We start from the raw sequence: 13120 nt of genomic DNA, 5'->3' as shown, positions 1-13120 counted from the left end.
ATTCAAAAGAAACCAAGTGAGACCCTCAGAAAGATGGTACTGGAGAACAACTTAGATACATTCCGTAGTAAAAGTGAAGAGTCAGATTTTTCTGTATTAGAGTCTGAGAATATTAACAGAGTTGGTATTTCCTGGAAGCCAGGTTACTTAGATTTTCCAACAAAGTATTTAGATATTTCCCCTTCTTTGACATCAAGTTTTTGGACTGTTTCCTATCATTTGAAAGTGTTTTCTGGGGACTCATCAAAACATCAGTTAGTCTCATTTAATAAATTGCTTTCTAACCCAACAGAAAGGTTGCCATCCATTAGCTCACCTATTAAGTCAGACAGTGTTTCTGAACAAACTTCTTTAGAGAGGTTGTTAGATCACAGAGCTGAAGAAATGAACTTCTCTAGGCATGCCACAGCTTCAGAAAGACAAATCTTTGGTTTATTTAATCCAGGCCTTCCAAGGAGAATTTCAGAAAGTAATGACAAGACAATATCACAGTTGCAGTCAACAATGAACTTTGAAAATGTAACTGTATCTTCCAGTGATGAGTTCTATTTTGATTTACTTTTCCCTTCTCTTGAAGCACCTTTGCGTCACCACTCTGTACAGATAAGTCCCCTTGAAAAGGTGCTTGCAAACTCTATGGAAAAATTAATGTTTTATCATAGTTTACATATGCAAGGTGGAACTGATGTAATAAGCAATAGAACCAATGTGACCATCCTAAACAACAGGCAGCAGTTTGCTTCTGTCCTTAAAACACAGTTAGGAATCCACCCTTCATGTTTAAAGGACAGTCAAACTGTTTGCTTGGTCAATACACTTGTTAATAGTTTGGTAAACAGTAGAAGAACACGAGGATTATTGCAGTTTGAAAGCGTTTTGGAGAATGATGCTATAACAAATACTGGTGATAATGCAAGAAGTGAAGCTCAGATAGATGCAGGGTTTTTTATAAAAAATAACAGTTCAGTGAGTTCTGACTTATTCATAACAACATTGTCTTTGGAACTGAAACAGCCTCTTCATTCGGACTCAAAACTCAGAGTCACTATACCTCCCAACAGCTACTCTACACCTCCACTCCCACAGAGTCTTCAGAACAACCTTGATACAATTTCTCCGAGCCTGAACCCTGAGTGGGATGCAGCAGAATTAAGCTTGCCTACAACAAAAATAACAGAAATAAGAAGTCTTCTAACAGTCATAGATGGAAAAGACTCCATCGAAAATCAAGATGACAGTATTAGGTACTCTCCAAGGATAGGAGAACAAGATATCATTGGTGATAATAATGAAAAAAAGAATCCTGCTGTTCTAACATCAACTAACAAATTGAGGCTTTCAGATCAGAATTTGGAAGATGTATATGGATCCTTCAGCAAGCACAGAGAAGGAATGTCTTCTCTGGACATTTTTAGCACTCCCGTCTTGGATTTTGAAGATACTGATTATGGACACTTCTCTTCCCTTCTGGTATCATCAAGAACTGCAATAATTAATAATGTGATACCTTTGCCATCTTCATACGATGGAATTACTATTCAGCTCAAAGAGACCATACTGAACCTCTCTCTGATGACACCTGGAGCAGCAATCCATGACTCTCACATGCATTCCCAAATGCAAGTTTCACCTGCAGTGTACCATCAGTCATCAGTTTTGTCACATGTTCATTCCTTAACTAATTTATCATCTGAGACAAGCCGGAATACCACCCTTTACCCACCACTGAATCAACTTAATAGCACTCCCACAGTCCTTTTATCTTGTACATTCCCTGAGTTGGGCTGCCTGTGCCGACCAGAGATCAACTGCAGTATGTCAAGCTATTAAGTTAGATGTAGAAAAAAACCCAGATAATCTTATCTATTATTCCGATCGTAGACTGAACATAGAAGTAGCTGAATTTCATTCTTTAGAAATAGATTCATTTAACATATAAAAAGATTTTAGAATAGTATTTTAATTACAGTAGAAGGGAATTTGTAATGTCTTGGTGGTAGTGAATGTCATTAACATGTAATTTCTAAAATTTGTGTCCTTCTCTAAATCAACTCTCATGAGACTGTGAGAATAGTTTGAAAATAGAAATTGAGTTGCTGTGAATTTGATGCATTTTTATGCCACCTCATTATTTGAATTATTGTGAACATTTTTCACTTGCAGTATTCATATATTTTTGGCTATTTAATTTCCTAAAGAAAATATTTTACATAACGAACTAACAGAAATGAAACCTGTGGTATTTCATTGATCATTCCATTGTTTGTAGTTGGAGCTGGGTGTGGATGAACTGTTTTTCCAGCTTCTTTTTTTCTCTTTTTTTTTCCAGATTATCTTTGGCTACTTTTCATCAATTTTCTGCCCATAAAAATATTTTTTTTCATTTAGTGTTTTGAGATGGGATTTCCGCTGTTTAATTTGGAGTGAGAAATTATTTTAATTTTCACTATCTGTGACTGCAGTCTCCTGAGAGTGTTTTAAAATGTAGATTAGTTCTTTGTTCTTGTTCTTCTTTTGCTTCATTAAAACATGCTTTTGTTCACCATCTGGTGGAGATCTTGAAGCTGTTGGTTATTGTTTGTAGATAGTAAGTTTGATTTTAAAAGTACTTTGCATATTCCTATATTAAGGTGATTTTGTCCACATATATAATTATTCAAGTGAGACTATAATTATATATAGGGGTATATGTGAATTTACAAGAATATACATAATGCACATTTTCTATGCATGTGTATCTGTACAAAAAATATAGGAGGCACATTATACATGTAAAGTTAAATATATGTATATACAAAGGTATATACATATAAATAGGACTCTGTCTCAATTTGAATTGTTTTCAGTTTGCCAAAGGTCCAAAATCAAGGCTTATTTTTTTCTTTTTTTTTAATTGAAACTATCACAGTAGTAATAACAATGGACACAGCATTTTCCTGTTGAAGTACACGCTAAATTTGAACATTTGCTGATTTAAGGGAGGAAAAAATAGGCAATCAATTGAAAAACAGGCAAATTCATATCACTCACCAAAGAAGGTAACTGTCAAACCATCTTCCTTTAGGAAAAGTGATTGTTTGCCACTTTATCACAGGGAATTTTTGTATTTGTCTTACTGAAAATATGATCAGTTCCATTATGAAGAGAAAGAACAATAGCTCATGAACGGAATGGCAACCAGCATGTACAATTAAATTGGAAAATAGTTAGATACTTCATATAATCATATTTTAAGCTCTTGTAAAATGATTACCTATGAAGCTGTAAAATTATGTAATTTCCTCCGCATGTATAAAACTTGAACAAATGGTCATTTGTATAATATCCTGACACAGAAAAAACATTTTCTTTCCAGCCAAGAGATAGTAAGGGATTTCACTGTAATTGTCTTCAGGTCCTGGTATGTCCTGTGTACTGCCTCTGTAATAGCTGCATTAGATTTCTTTAAAAATATGTGTCTGTAATCAAGAGCCATGGCCTCATTTGGTAATAGCCCTAAATAGTAATACTAAATAATGCTACATGGGCACACGCATGTGACTGAATTGATGTAGAAGTTCTCAAACCCCCAAATGCATCTTGGGATATTTTCTGCATCCACAGTGGATAGAAGTTTTAGTAGCTTAATGATAATTTTGTTACCATATGTAAAGTAAAAGTGATTAACACAGAGCAAAACCATAAGACAATGTAGTATTTATTAGATTAGATTTTTGTGACAGAATGTTGCCTTCCAATTCATGAGCTTAAAGAGAATTCATATTTACCTGGTGTCAGCTCAAGACAACTCTAGTGATTATGAGACTTCTCTAAGCCAAATGTACATTTTCAGGTTGAAAGATGGTTTGTTCAGCTGCCAGTTTTAATAAAGCTGACATGAGTTCTTCTACTCATTCTCCCAGACCTGAGAGCAAAGGATGTGCTGAGAAAATAAGAATTGGAGTGCTTCTCTCTCCTAATTCTGTTCCCAATCATCTTGTGACTTTTAACTGATGAGCTTTGTCTGCTCTCATAATGTTTTTGGTCAAATTTGTAATGATTGTTTCTGGGTTATAACTTTATGACTGAGCACAGGAATGTTCCATGTCACAGATTTCAGTTTATTTTAAAATTCCTGATACTTCCATGATCTTGCTGTAATAGAGGCATATGCAGAATACTGTTTATAGATGTGTTAGTTCTGAGTTTCCATGTCATATTTCACATGTCTCTATAAATATGGAGAGGGAGGGAATTACTGTTTAAATTGATAGGGCTAGTGAGAATGGTAACGAGCAATCCTATAGGGCTTGCTCACTCCAGGCTCCTACAGTATTGAGCTGTATCCTAAACCAGAGCTTGAGGTGTTCTTGCACATTGGATTCAACCCAGTCTTCTTATTCATCATGACACTAGAGTCTCATATTATTGAAAAGGCAAATTTGCTCACTTTCTAAAATGTTATTGCTGTTTTTAATGGACAGGTGGGCTATTCTACAGGATATCTATAACTGTCTTTAGTTACAACTCCAACTCAGAATCAAAAGTACATGATGTGGTTGCAGAATGGGTAAGTGCGAATTTTTTTCTAACTTTATTCAGTAATTAATTTGGGTCTAGTTTGGGAGTTCAGTCACTATGGATAGAATTTTGTAATGTTTCCACTATGCCAGCCAGCATCTTAAGGACAGAAGATACTAGCTGAGATTTTGGGAAGCGTGTGAAAGTCTAAGTTGTCCACTGAGCAATGTATATTTATAAGTTCCTATGTCAGTACACAAATTCTATCTTCAAATACTAATGTGGTTTTGAAGTTATACTGTGATGGAATAATAGAATCAAAGAATCATAGAATTATTTGAGTTGGAAGGGACCTTTAAGATCATCTAGTTTAACCCCCTGCTACAGGCAGGGACATCTCCCACTAGATCAGATTGCTCAAAGCCCCACCCAGCCTGGCCTTGAATGCCACCAGGTTGGGAGCATCTACAGCCTCTCCAGGCAACCTGTTCTAGCACCTTCCACCATTACAGTAAAGAATTTTTTCCTTATATCTAGTGTAAATCTACCCTTTTCCAGTTTAAAGCTGTTTCCCTTTATCCTGTTAGGACAAGCCCTTATAAAATTCCCTCCACAGCTTTTCTGTAGGCCACCTTCATGTACTGGAAGGCCACTATAAGGTCCCTCCAGAGCCTTCTCTTCTCTAGGCGGAACACACAACCTGTCCACAGAGGGGAGGTGCTTGAGTCCTCTAATCATGTTCATGACCCTTCTCTGGACCTGTTCCAACAACTGCATGTCTTTCCTGTGTTGGGAGCCCCAGAGCTGGATGCTCTGTACTCTACATAGGTTCTCATGAGAGCAGAGTCAAGAGGCAGAATTACCTACATTGACCACCTGGCCACTCTTCTCCTGATGCAACCCAAGATACGGTTAACCTTCTGGGTTGCAAGCATACATTGCTGTCTAATGTTGAGTCATTCATCAACCAACCTGACCAAATCCTTCTCCCTGGGGCTATTCTCAAGCCATTCTCCACTCAGCCTATATAGGTACTTAGGCTCCTGCACCAACCCAGGTGCAGGACCCCGATAGCAATAACAGTAAACGTGTTGTGTTCATTTGTGTGATGCAGTACACTTTTCCAATTCACTACAGTATTGTCTGCTTTAGATGTTTTCTCCCATGGGTCAGCTGTTGGGATTTCTAGTAATTTTAGATTTTCATCCCGTTTTAGCAGAAATTAGTTCCTTATCATGTCTTCCTAATGAAGGATTGTTGAAGTTCCTACATATTCTGATATTCTCTGTTCTTTTTTGACAATTCACATAATGGCACACATTCTGCAAACAGTCTTTCCACCAGCTATTCACATGAAAATGTGATGTCATAAATATATGGCATTTATTCTTCATTTTCCTTTAATAAACCTGGAGGATTTCAGCTTTCAGAAGCTAGAGAAGAGAAACGATCTATAGTCCTCTATAAACCACAGATGCAGTCATCCACATCAGCTAAGGTTGTTCTCCCAGCAGAAGTAACCAAGTGAAGTCCATCAATGCCTTAGCCAAAGGATCTATAAAGGTGTCACTTGGCTCTGGCAGAACACACAAACTGTTCTCCAAAGGGGAAAACTGGGCAGCCATTGCCAACTGTGGATAAGGTGTAGAAAGCTGGAATAAAGTTACAGTAAGGTTGTAGACTTTTAATTAAGCAAGTGAATACTGACCCTGCATTTTTGTCAGAAAATCTTTTCTAATTGAAGTGTATCTGAGAATTTAAGATGATGGAGAGAAAGTAATGTTTCACATCCTGTGCACTCACATAGACTCACTGTGATGACCTCGTAGAGATTTCCATCTCTAGTAAATTCTCCACTATCAATTGTACATGCAATTTAACAATCACCTCACCGTGATGGGAGTGTGTTCTCTTTGCTTTGAAAAACTGAAGGGAATTTTTGGGGGGAAAGAGAGGTAGAGTTCTGTTTTAAACAACAAAACACTCAATTAATATACCATTTCTGTGATCAATGCTTTCTTGTTTTTCAGCTAAACCATACTTTCCAGAACTGGAATTACACTGTATATGTGGTCAATATCAGGTAAATGAAGGGAGACAATGTTTATACCGCATTCTTTTTAGAGGATTAACCCAATCTAATTAATGTTTATTTTCTTCATAGCATCCAACCTGGTACCATAAAGGAGGCAGTAAGAGAAAAAAGAAGCATCGACAGTAAACGGTAATGTCTTTATAGAATTTTTATTGATAGAGTCAACAGCTGGTATTACAAGTGGTATGATTTTATTGCCTATTATTAGCTGTTATTGCTGTTAGTCTGTAAATACTTGACTGCTGGGGACCTGAGTGCTCTGGGTGTGCTAACAAACCTCATACCGGTTATTGTGTTTGTTTAGATTTAAACCTGCTGATCTTCTTTGAACTCAAATAGATCATTTTTTCAGAGTTCGGGTTTCATCTACCACAAAACTGAATACCGTTGTAGATGTATTTGTGGTAAGGCAAGATACACTTTCTTCAGCAGCAAGCTTCGGTACACTGGTATTTGTCCACTGGCAACACATTTGTTCTTTGAACCAGAGCCTTTTGAGTTAATACACATCTTACTAGATGCAAAACACTGAAAAGTCATACTGGAGCTGAAAGCCAAACTAGTATGTGTTAAACTATTTACCATATGCTCTCATTTCCTGACTTCTGCTGGTCTCTCCAGGCACTAGCATTGGGATGGCCTCAAAGGCCAGCCAGTTAGATGGATCACACCTCTGAAAACTGGGCCTCAAGGGGGTTTCTTGAACACTGATTTCTAAGGGACAGATGGACAGGGAGTGACTCTTAGCACCAAATTAAAGGGAGGAAACCAAACCATAATTAGTCTTGGGAGGGAGGGGGAAGATGTGGGTATGGGACATATCATTTTGCAGCATAGGCAAAAGTCCTGCTTAATCTTCAGCTGCCAACTGTTGGGAACTGTATGGGTAAATTTGAGCTTTTTAAGCTCAGAGATAGTCCAGAGATAGATTTCCAGTTTACCAATGCTTCCATTTTTTTTTTTTAGGGTTTACCTAGACTTCAAAGGATTTATAAATGGTACTATCTCCTTCCCACATACCCACAGCAGAAAGACAGCACTTAATGGCAAAAAAATATTTAGCTGGTATAGTATAAACCTAGACTCTGAAAGGGCTATTTTGCTCCTTGAACTACATTTTTGTAAGGAATGGTCGTGTGGCTGTGGGTTTTTTTTCACACTTTCAAATTATACAGTTGTGCCAGCAAAACCTTTGAAGTTCATTTCATGTGTCAGGTCTCAGGAACAATCCCAGGCTGCAGGGGAATGTAAAGCTTTTCCCAACCTTATTGCTGAGTGTTTTATGAGATTTGCAGTCCAGATTGTCAGCATCTGTTCTACTGCAGACTGAACATCTGGTTTCCTCTCATGGCACCATACCATCACTCAGTCCTTGAGATTTTGTTTCTTTTTCCTGATCTATTAAAAAAGCTGGTTAAGGGGGAGAAATTACTCCAGCATATCCAAACATGCAAAGTCAATTCCATGACTGAAAGTGTATGTCTGTCTTTCAATGTTTAAGACAATGTATGGTTCTATGGCCACAAACCAAAGCCATGGAGTTTACTGTATTTTCATTAACAAGGTGTTTCCATGATTGTCTTACAGCACTGTGGTGACAGCACCAGACTACTGCTATATTTTTTTATATATCATTGTTGTGTGGGGTAACCCTATTCTTGACTACTTTGCTCACTATATTTGAGCCATAAAGTGTCATAAATACATGTTATAAATTCAGAGACAGATGTATTACATGTTATTAATATGTCATAAAGTTTTTCAAGGGTGGCCTGAGTTAATGAGAAACCCATTTGCATTTATGAATATTTGAAGAGCAAATTCCTTTCCTTTTCTTTTTTTTTTTTTTTTACTTTCTCCAGAACATTGGTTTCATCATGCCTTGTTAAGTTTTCAACCTTCTGGAGTCTGTCCTGATTAAGATTCTTAGCAAAACCTACATCACATTAGAGTAACAATTTGGAGTATAATAAGTTAGCAGATTGCAGGTTGGAAGTATTTAATCCACAATGGAAGTAATATTTTTTTCTTATGGGTATCCTAACTAGTCTGACTAGACCTACTGAAATGCTGTAGCTGAGTTCTTGTGTGTAACTTACTCTGAGTGTAATTTCAAATTGTTTCTATGAAACATTCCTATAAATTATTCCTATAAATACTTGCCCAACATTTTTCTTATGTTTGTTAGAGGAAGTATAAATTCCTCACACACACTCCAGTGTTTCCCTTAGTTTTGAAGTACCACTTCCACCCGCTACTTACACCACTACTTCATCTGAATACAGTTTTACTCCACAGTTAAAACTTTAGACACAATCCAGAACTATCATGACCTTTATGTTTTACAGAAGTAATCATGCTAGGCCAAATCACTAAACTTCCTTATCTTCTCTGAATTTTGCACAAGACCATAGTCTTCATCCTTGTAGGGCACTAGCACAATTATTTAAACTGCTGTTGAAGTTTGCCCTCTCTTTACATTCCAGTTCCCATAATTCATATCTTTTCCCCTTACCTTTTTGACTAGTATTTAATACAACAGTTAAAAAACAACATCTCAACAGTAAACTTGCTCAGACTTTTCTATCAATTTTTCATTGTTTCAACCCTTACTTGATAGACTTGCTGTCTTACCAACTAACTGTTTTTATCAGTCACCTCACCTAGTCTTCTTGCAAATGAAAGAGGAAGAATCATTAGAGAGAAAGATTCAGACGAGAAATAGAAGCTGCTAGTGGGAGGTAGGAAGCTGGGGTTTTTTTTTGGCAAGTTAAAAATAGGTGTTTTCCAAATAAATATTTTAAACTGTACTGTATTCTGGAGAAGAGCAAAACAAAACAAAAATATGGAAATAGACTGTTACTCTTTCACTGCTGCGTTCTATGAGCTGCAGAAATTCAGAAGACAGTATGCTTAGTATGTGTTATCATGGACGTTGGTGAGAGACAAATGGTCCAAAAATGCAGATTGTTATCAGCACCTTTAAAACTGCAAGATGACAGCAGTGTATCACACTTAGCACTTTGGTAGATTATTAATTAATTACTTTTGTTTGTGTCTTTGTTTTCTTCTTCTCATCATACTGCTGCCATCACTTAATGAGAGGGTAGCTCTTCAAAATAGAATAGAAAGAGGTAAATGGGGTATGTGCATAACTGTTTATCCCTTGTGACTTTGCACAAGTCTTTGAAAGTGGTGCCAATTTGTGTTTGTTACATAGGTAAATTATGAATATGTTTGTTTCTTCTACTAATCCTTTGCCTTTTCTGACACTGTATTGATGTCATACTCTTCTGTGGCTGCTGCTGCTTTTCTCAGATGGGCCCTGCAAATCCTAGGTGTAGTCAGATGGCTAGTAATTGGGCTACCTCAGCAGAAGAAGTGATGTTCACTAACCACCTCAGCTCCCCTGCTTCTCCTTTCTGCTTTCATTTTGCAAGCAATTATGTTTTCTGCAGCTTCCACTACTCAATTGTCATAACTTTGGCCTGTTTGCCATTTTTATTTTCTGTGTGAAACAGTGCTAATGTTACTACTGTTAAACATCTCATCCAAATTAAAATCCTCGGTGCTTGCAATCTGTTGAAAGACCGCTAAACTTAAAAAGAAATTTATTATCTTAGAAATTAAAATAAAGAAGAAAGCAGGAAATGTGAGATGCTGAGCCCAGTCTTGCTTTTTTGAAGTTTGTGGGAGTTTTGCTACCAGTGTTAGTAAAGCAGATTCAGGAGCCTGCATGCTGTGTTCCTGGCTGCCATGTTACTTAATGGGAAGTTGAACACACTTAGATAAAGGTTAAGCTAATTAGATTGTATAATAGTTTTAGACAAGTGTTAGCAACATTGGAGCAACATGATTTTGCTTTTATAGTCCTAAGGATCTTTACTGAGTAAGGTTAAATAAAGTAGAAGGCTTTTGCATTCATTATAATTATTCCAGATTATTCATTATGAAATAATAATGCTATTCTAAATGAACACATCTGTGATGCCATTTCTTATTTTTAAGTTTTCCTGGTTTCTACAGATGAAGTTTTAGGAACAACTTGGAACTGGTCCACTCCTGCTTCCTTTGACTTTACCTTTGTGGTTATCATCTGAACTCACATGTTTCTGCACTGTACCCTACCCACTTTTGTCAGTGACCTGTAAAGAGAGACTTAACAGATATAGGAATTCAGGAATTCTCCCAGAGTGACTGGGGAATGATTTCTCTTTTGTCTCCTGCTGAGAATACCACATTTTGATCCAGCTTATACTGACTTCCATCATCTTTCCACTGACGAACTGGGTTTCATACAGGCCTGACACTGTCAGATGTCATTTTTCAGGAAAGTACTGGGTTGCAATTTTCCGGGTGAATAGGGATTTCCTTTGTTGTTCTGGAAGATATTTGAAGCTTAATCAAATACTCATTTCAGCCAAAATCAACTGTAGAACCAAGAGGTATTCCATCCATCTCTCTTTGCCTCTTTCCTTGTAAAGAGAGGTCTTCATACCAAATCTTCTCATATTTTAAATTCTCAACTTCTTGGTGCTATCACCTCAAGTCAAGATTTGTTGACAATTAAGATGATTTGGCAGAATACTTCTAACTTCTCTATACTGTGCTGTAGGTTTTTGGTTGCAGAACTGAGCTCAGTACTCCTGAGATGAAAGCTCTTGCAAATTCCATTATGGATTTCATTAGCAGACTTCTCAAATTCCTTTCTCACTCATTCTGCATGTTTTCTAGCATCTTGTTTACTGTTTATATTACTAAGTCTACACTGACTAGCTTATGCCAGTCAGCTTTCTTTTCTGTTCATCTATTAATTAGCTGTCTAGTTAATACTTGGGAGTTGGCAGTGTTTAGAAGTGGGGCCTACACCTGTGCTCCCAGTCTTGAATTATATCCACTCATCACTACTTATCTTCAAAGCCAAAATAACAGCAAGATTTGTAAAGAATTTAGTGTTGCTATCTTATTTTTCTCAAATATAACTGGGTATTTGAGAAAAATTCCATTTTCAGTGGTAGTTCTCATTTACTGAGTACTGAAATGCTTTTAAAAATTATTCTTTTTTACACTTTCAATCAGAGAGCATTAACAACAAAACAAGTAAGTAATGATTTGTTTGAACAGTTTGAGAGCCGCAATTATTTCATACTGTCTGGTAGACCTAAATGAGAGAATAGACACGCGCTTCTAATTACCAGCAGGTACACCACTGCCACATGGTTGGTTAGTCACTAATCCTCACTCTGGGCTTCTTGCGCCATGCAGGAGCAAGAGCTCAGCCCATGTGTAGGCACACTGTCCTGGAATAGCTCTGAGTCACACTGCCTCAGAAGAATGCTGCCTTTGTATCCAGTGCCATGGCAGCATTAGTCCCATCCTAACTGTCCCCATGCCCCCAGTGCAGCTTGCAGTGCCTGCAGCCTCCTCTCTGCTGAGCTGAGCAGGCCAGGGCAAAGAGGGACAGACAGTAATCTTCCTGGCTCCCCTGCTTGCTCCAGCTGACACTCAAAGACAAGAGACAGAAAAACGAGCCTCATTTTGTTTACCCATGCCACAGCCCACTTTTTTTTTTTTTTTTTTTTTTTTTTGTATTGACTATATAGCTACAGATTATTGTGGGTGATATAATTTCTAATAGATTGCTGCTGCAAGAACCCATCTGCATTTATATGGCACTCAATAAAGAACATAAGGTTGGCTGTGTAAAATCCCACAGTACCAGCACAGCATGGCACTTTTGCACGTATTGCCATTTATGTGAGTTTGTATCTGTTGTTTCACAGATCAAGGAATTTTTTTCTTCACTATTAAAATGTTTTCTTTCTGGGCTCCAAGTGTGATAAAAGTGGAAGGAAGCACATGGCTTCATATTGCATCAGCTGTCAAGTTAGTAGGTATTTACTTACTTTTGGAAGCTAGCATGAGTCATTCTGAAAAGTTTATAGAATTTATTTTCATCATAATATGGAACAGTCCCTTACTACACAGTATGCTTGACTGCTCTGCAAGCTTCTCAGAAAACAAATAATAAATGGTCTAACAGATTATTTTCATCAGTGCTTCATAATCAATGCTTTTCCCTGTAATCATTTAAGACAAATGTAGCCAGTCCAACCTCATCTATCATTATTCCCATAATTGTTCAAGATGACTCTAACCAGCTCTACCTGATGTATAATTATCCCTTCTGTTTAGTGTATCTTGTGCAGTTACAGGTACTAAATATCATTTTGTTTTGCTGAGAGTACCACAATAAGAAGCATAGTAGTAGCGGTGACTCTTCCCTTACTACTTCTGCTTTGCAGCCAAGTGCTGAGGTAGGGAGTGGCATCAGTAATATTTTTTCCTCTTCTTAAGTAAAAGGAATACATGAGTGAGGCCAGAATCTTTTAGGAAAGATGGATGAGTTCCAGGAGACTCTGGGGCTGAAGCATTGGAGGGCTCTAAGTATTGGCAATTCAGTAGGCAATTTCCATGCTCTGCTAAAAATAAATGCCATAATAAACAGGTGCCTCATAATATATC

At 37.3% G+C, this 13120-nt stretch overlaps 1 protein-coding gene across 4 annotated transcripts in view; it reads left to right on the top strand.

Annotated features, from left to right (window-relative positions):
- ADGRG6 (adhesion G protein-coupled receptor G6) overlaps positions 1 to 13120 on the top strand; it is a 109655-nt gene that overhangs the window by 59962 nt on the left and 36573 nt on the right. For all 4 annotated transcript variants that reach the window (XM_015858345.1, XM_015858347.2, XM_015858346.2 and 1 more), the window contains 3 exons: positions 4464 to 4549; positions 6531 to 6583; positions 6665 to 6724. In XM_015858345.1, the coding sequence (XP_015713831.1) occupies positions 4464 to 4549; positions 6531 to 6583; positions 6665 to 6724 (199 nt within the window). The remainder of the gene's footprint in view (positions 1 to 4463; positions 4550 to 6530; positions 6584 to 6664; positions 6725 to 13120) is intronic.

Source organism: Coturnix japonica, chromosome 3 (genome assembly GCF_001577835.2).
Source record: "Coturnix japonica isolate 7356 chromosome 3, Coturnix japonica 2.1, whole genome shotgun sequence".
Classification (NCBI taxonomy): domain Eukaryota; kingdom Metazoa; phylum Chordata; class Aves; order Galliformes; family Phasianidae; genus Coturnix; species Coturnix japonica.
The sequence above is the reverse complement of the archived record's forward strand: the minus strand, read 5'-3'. Positions and strand labels throughout refer to the sequence as shown.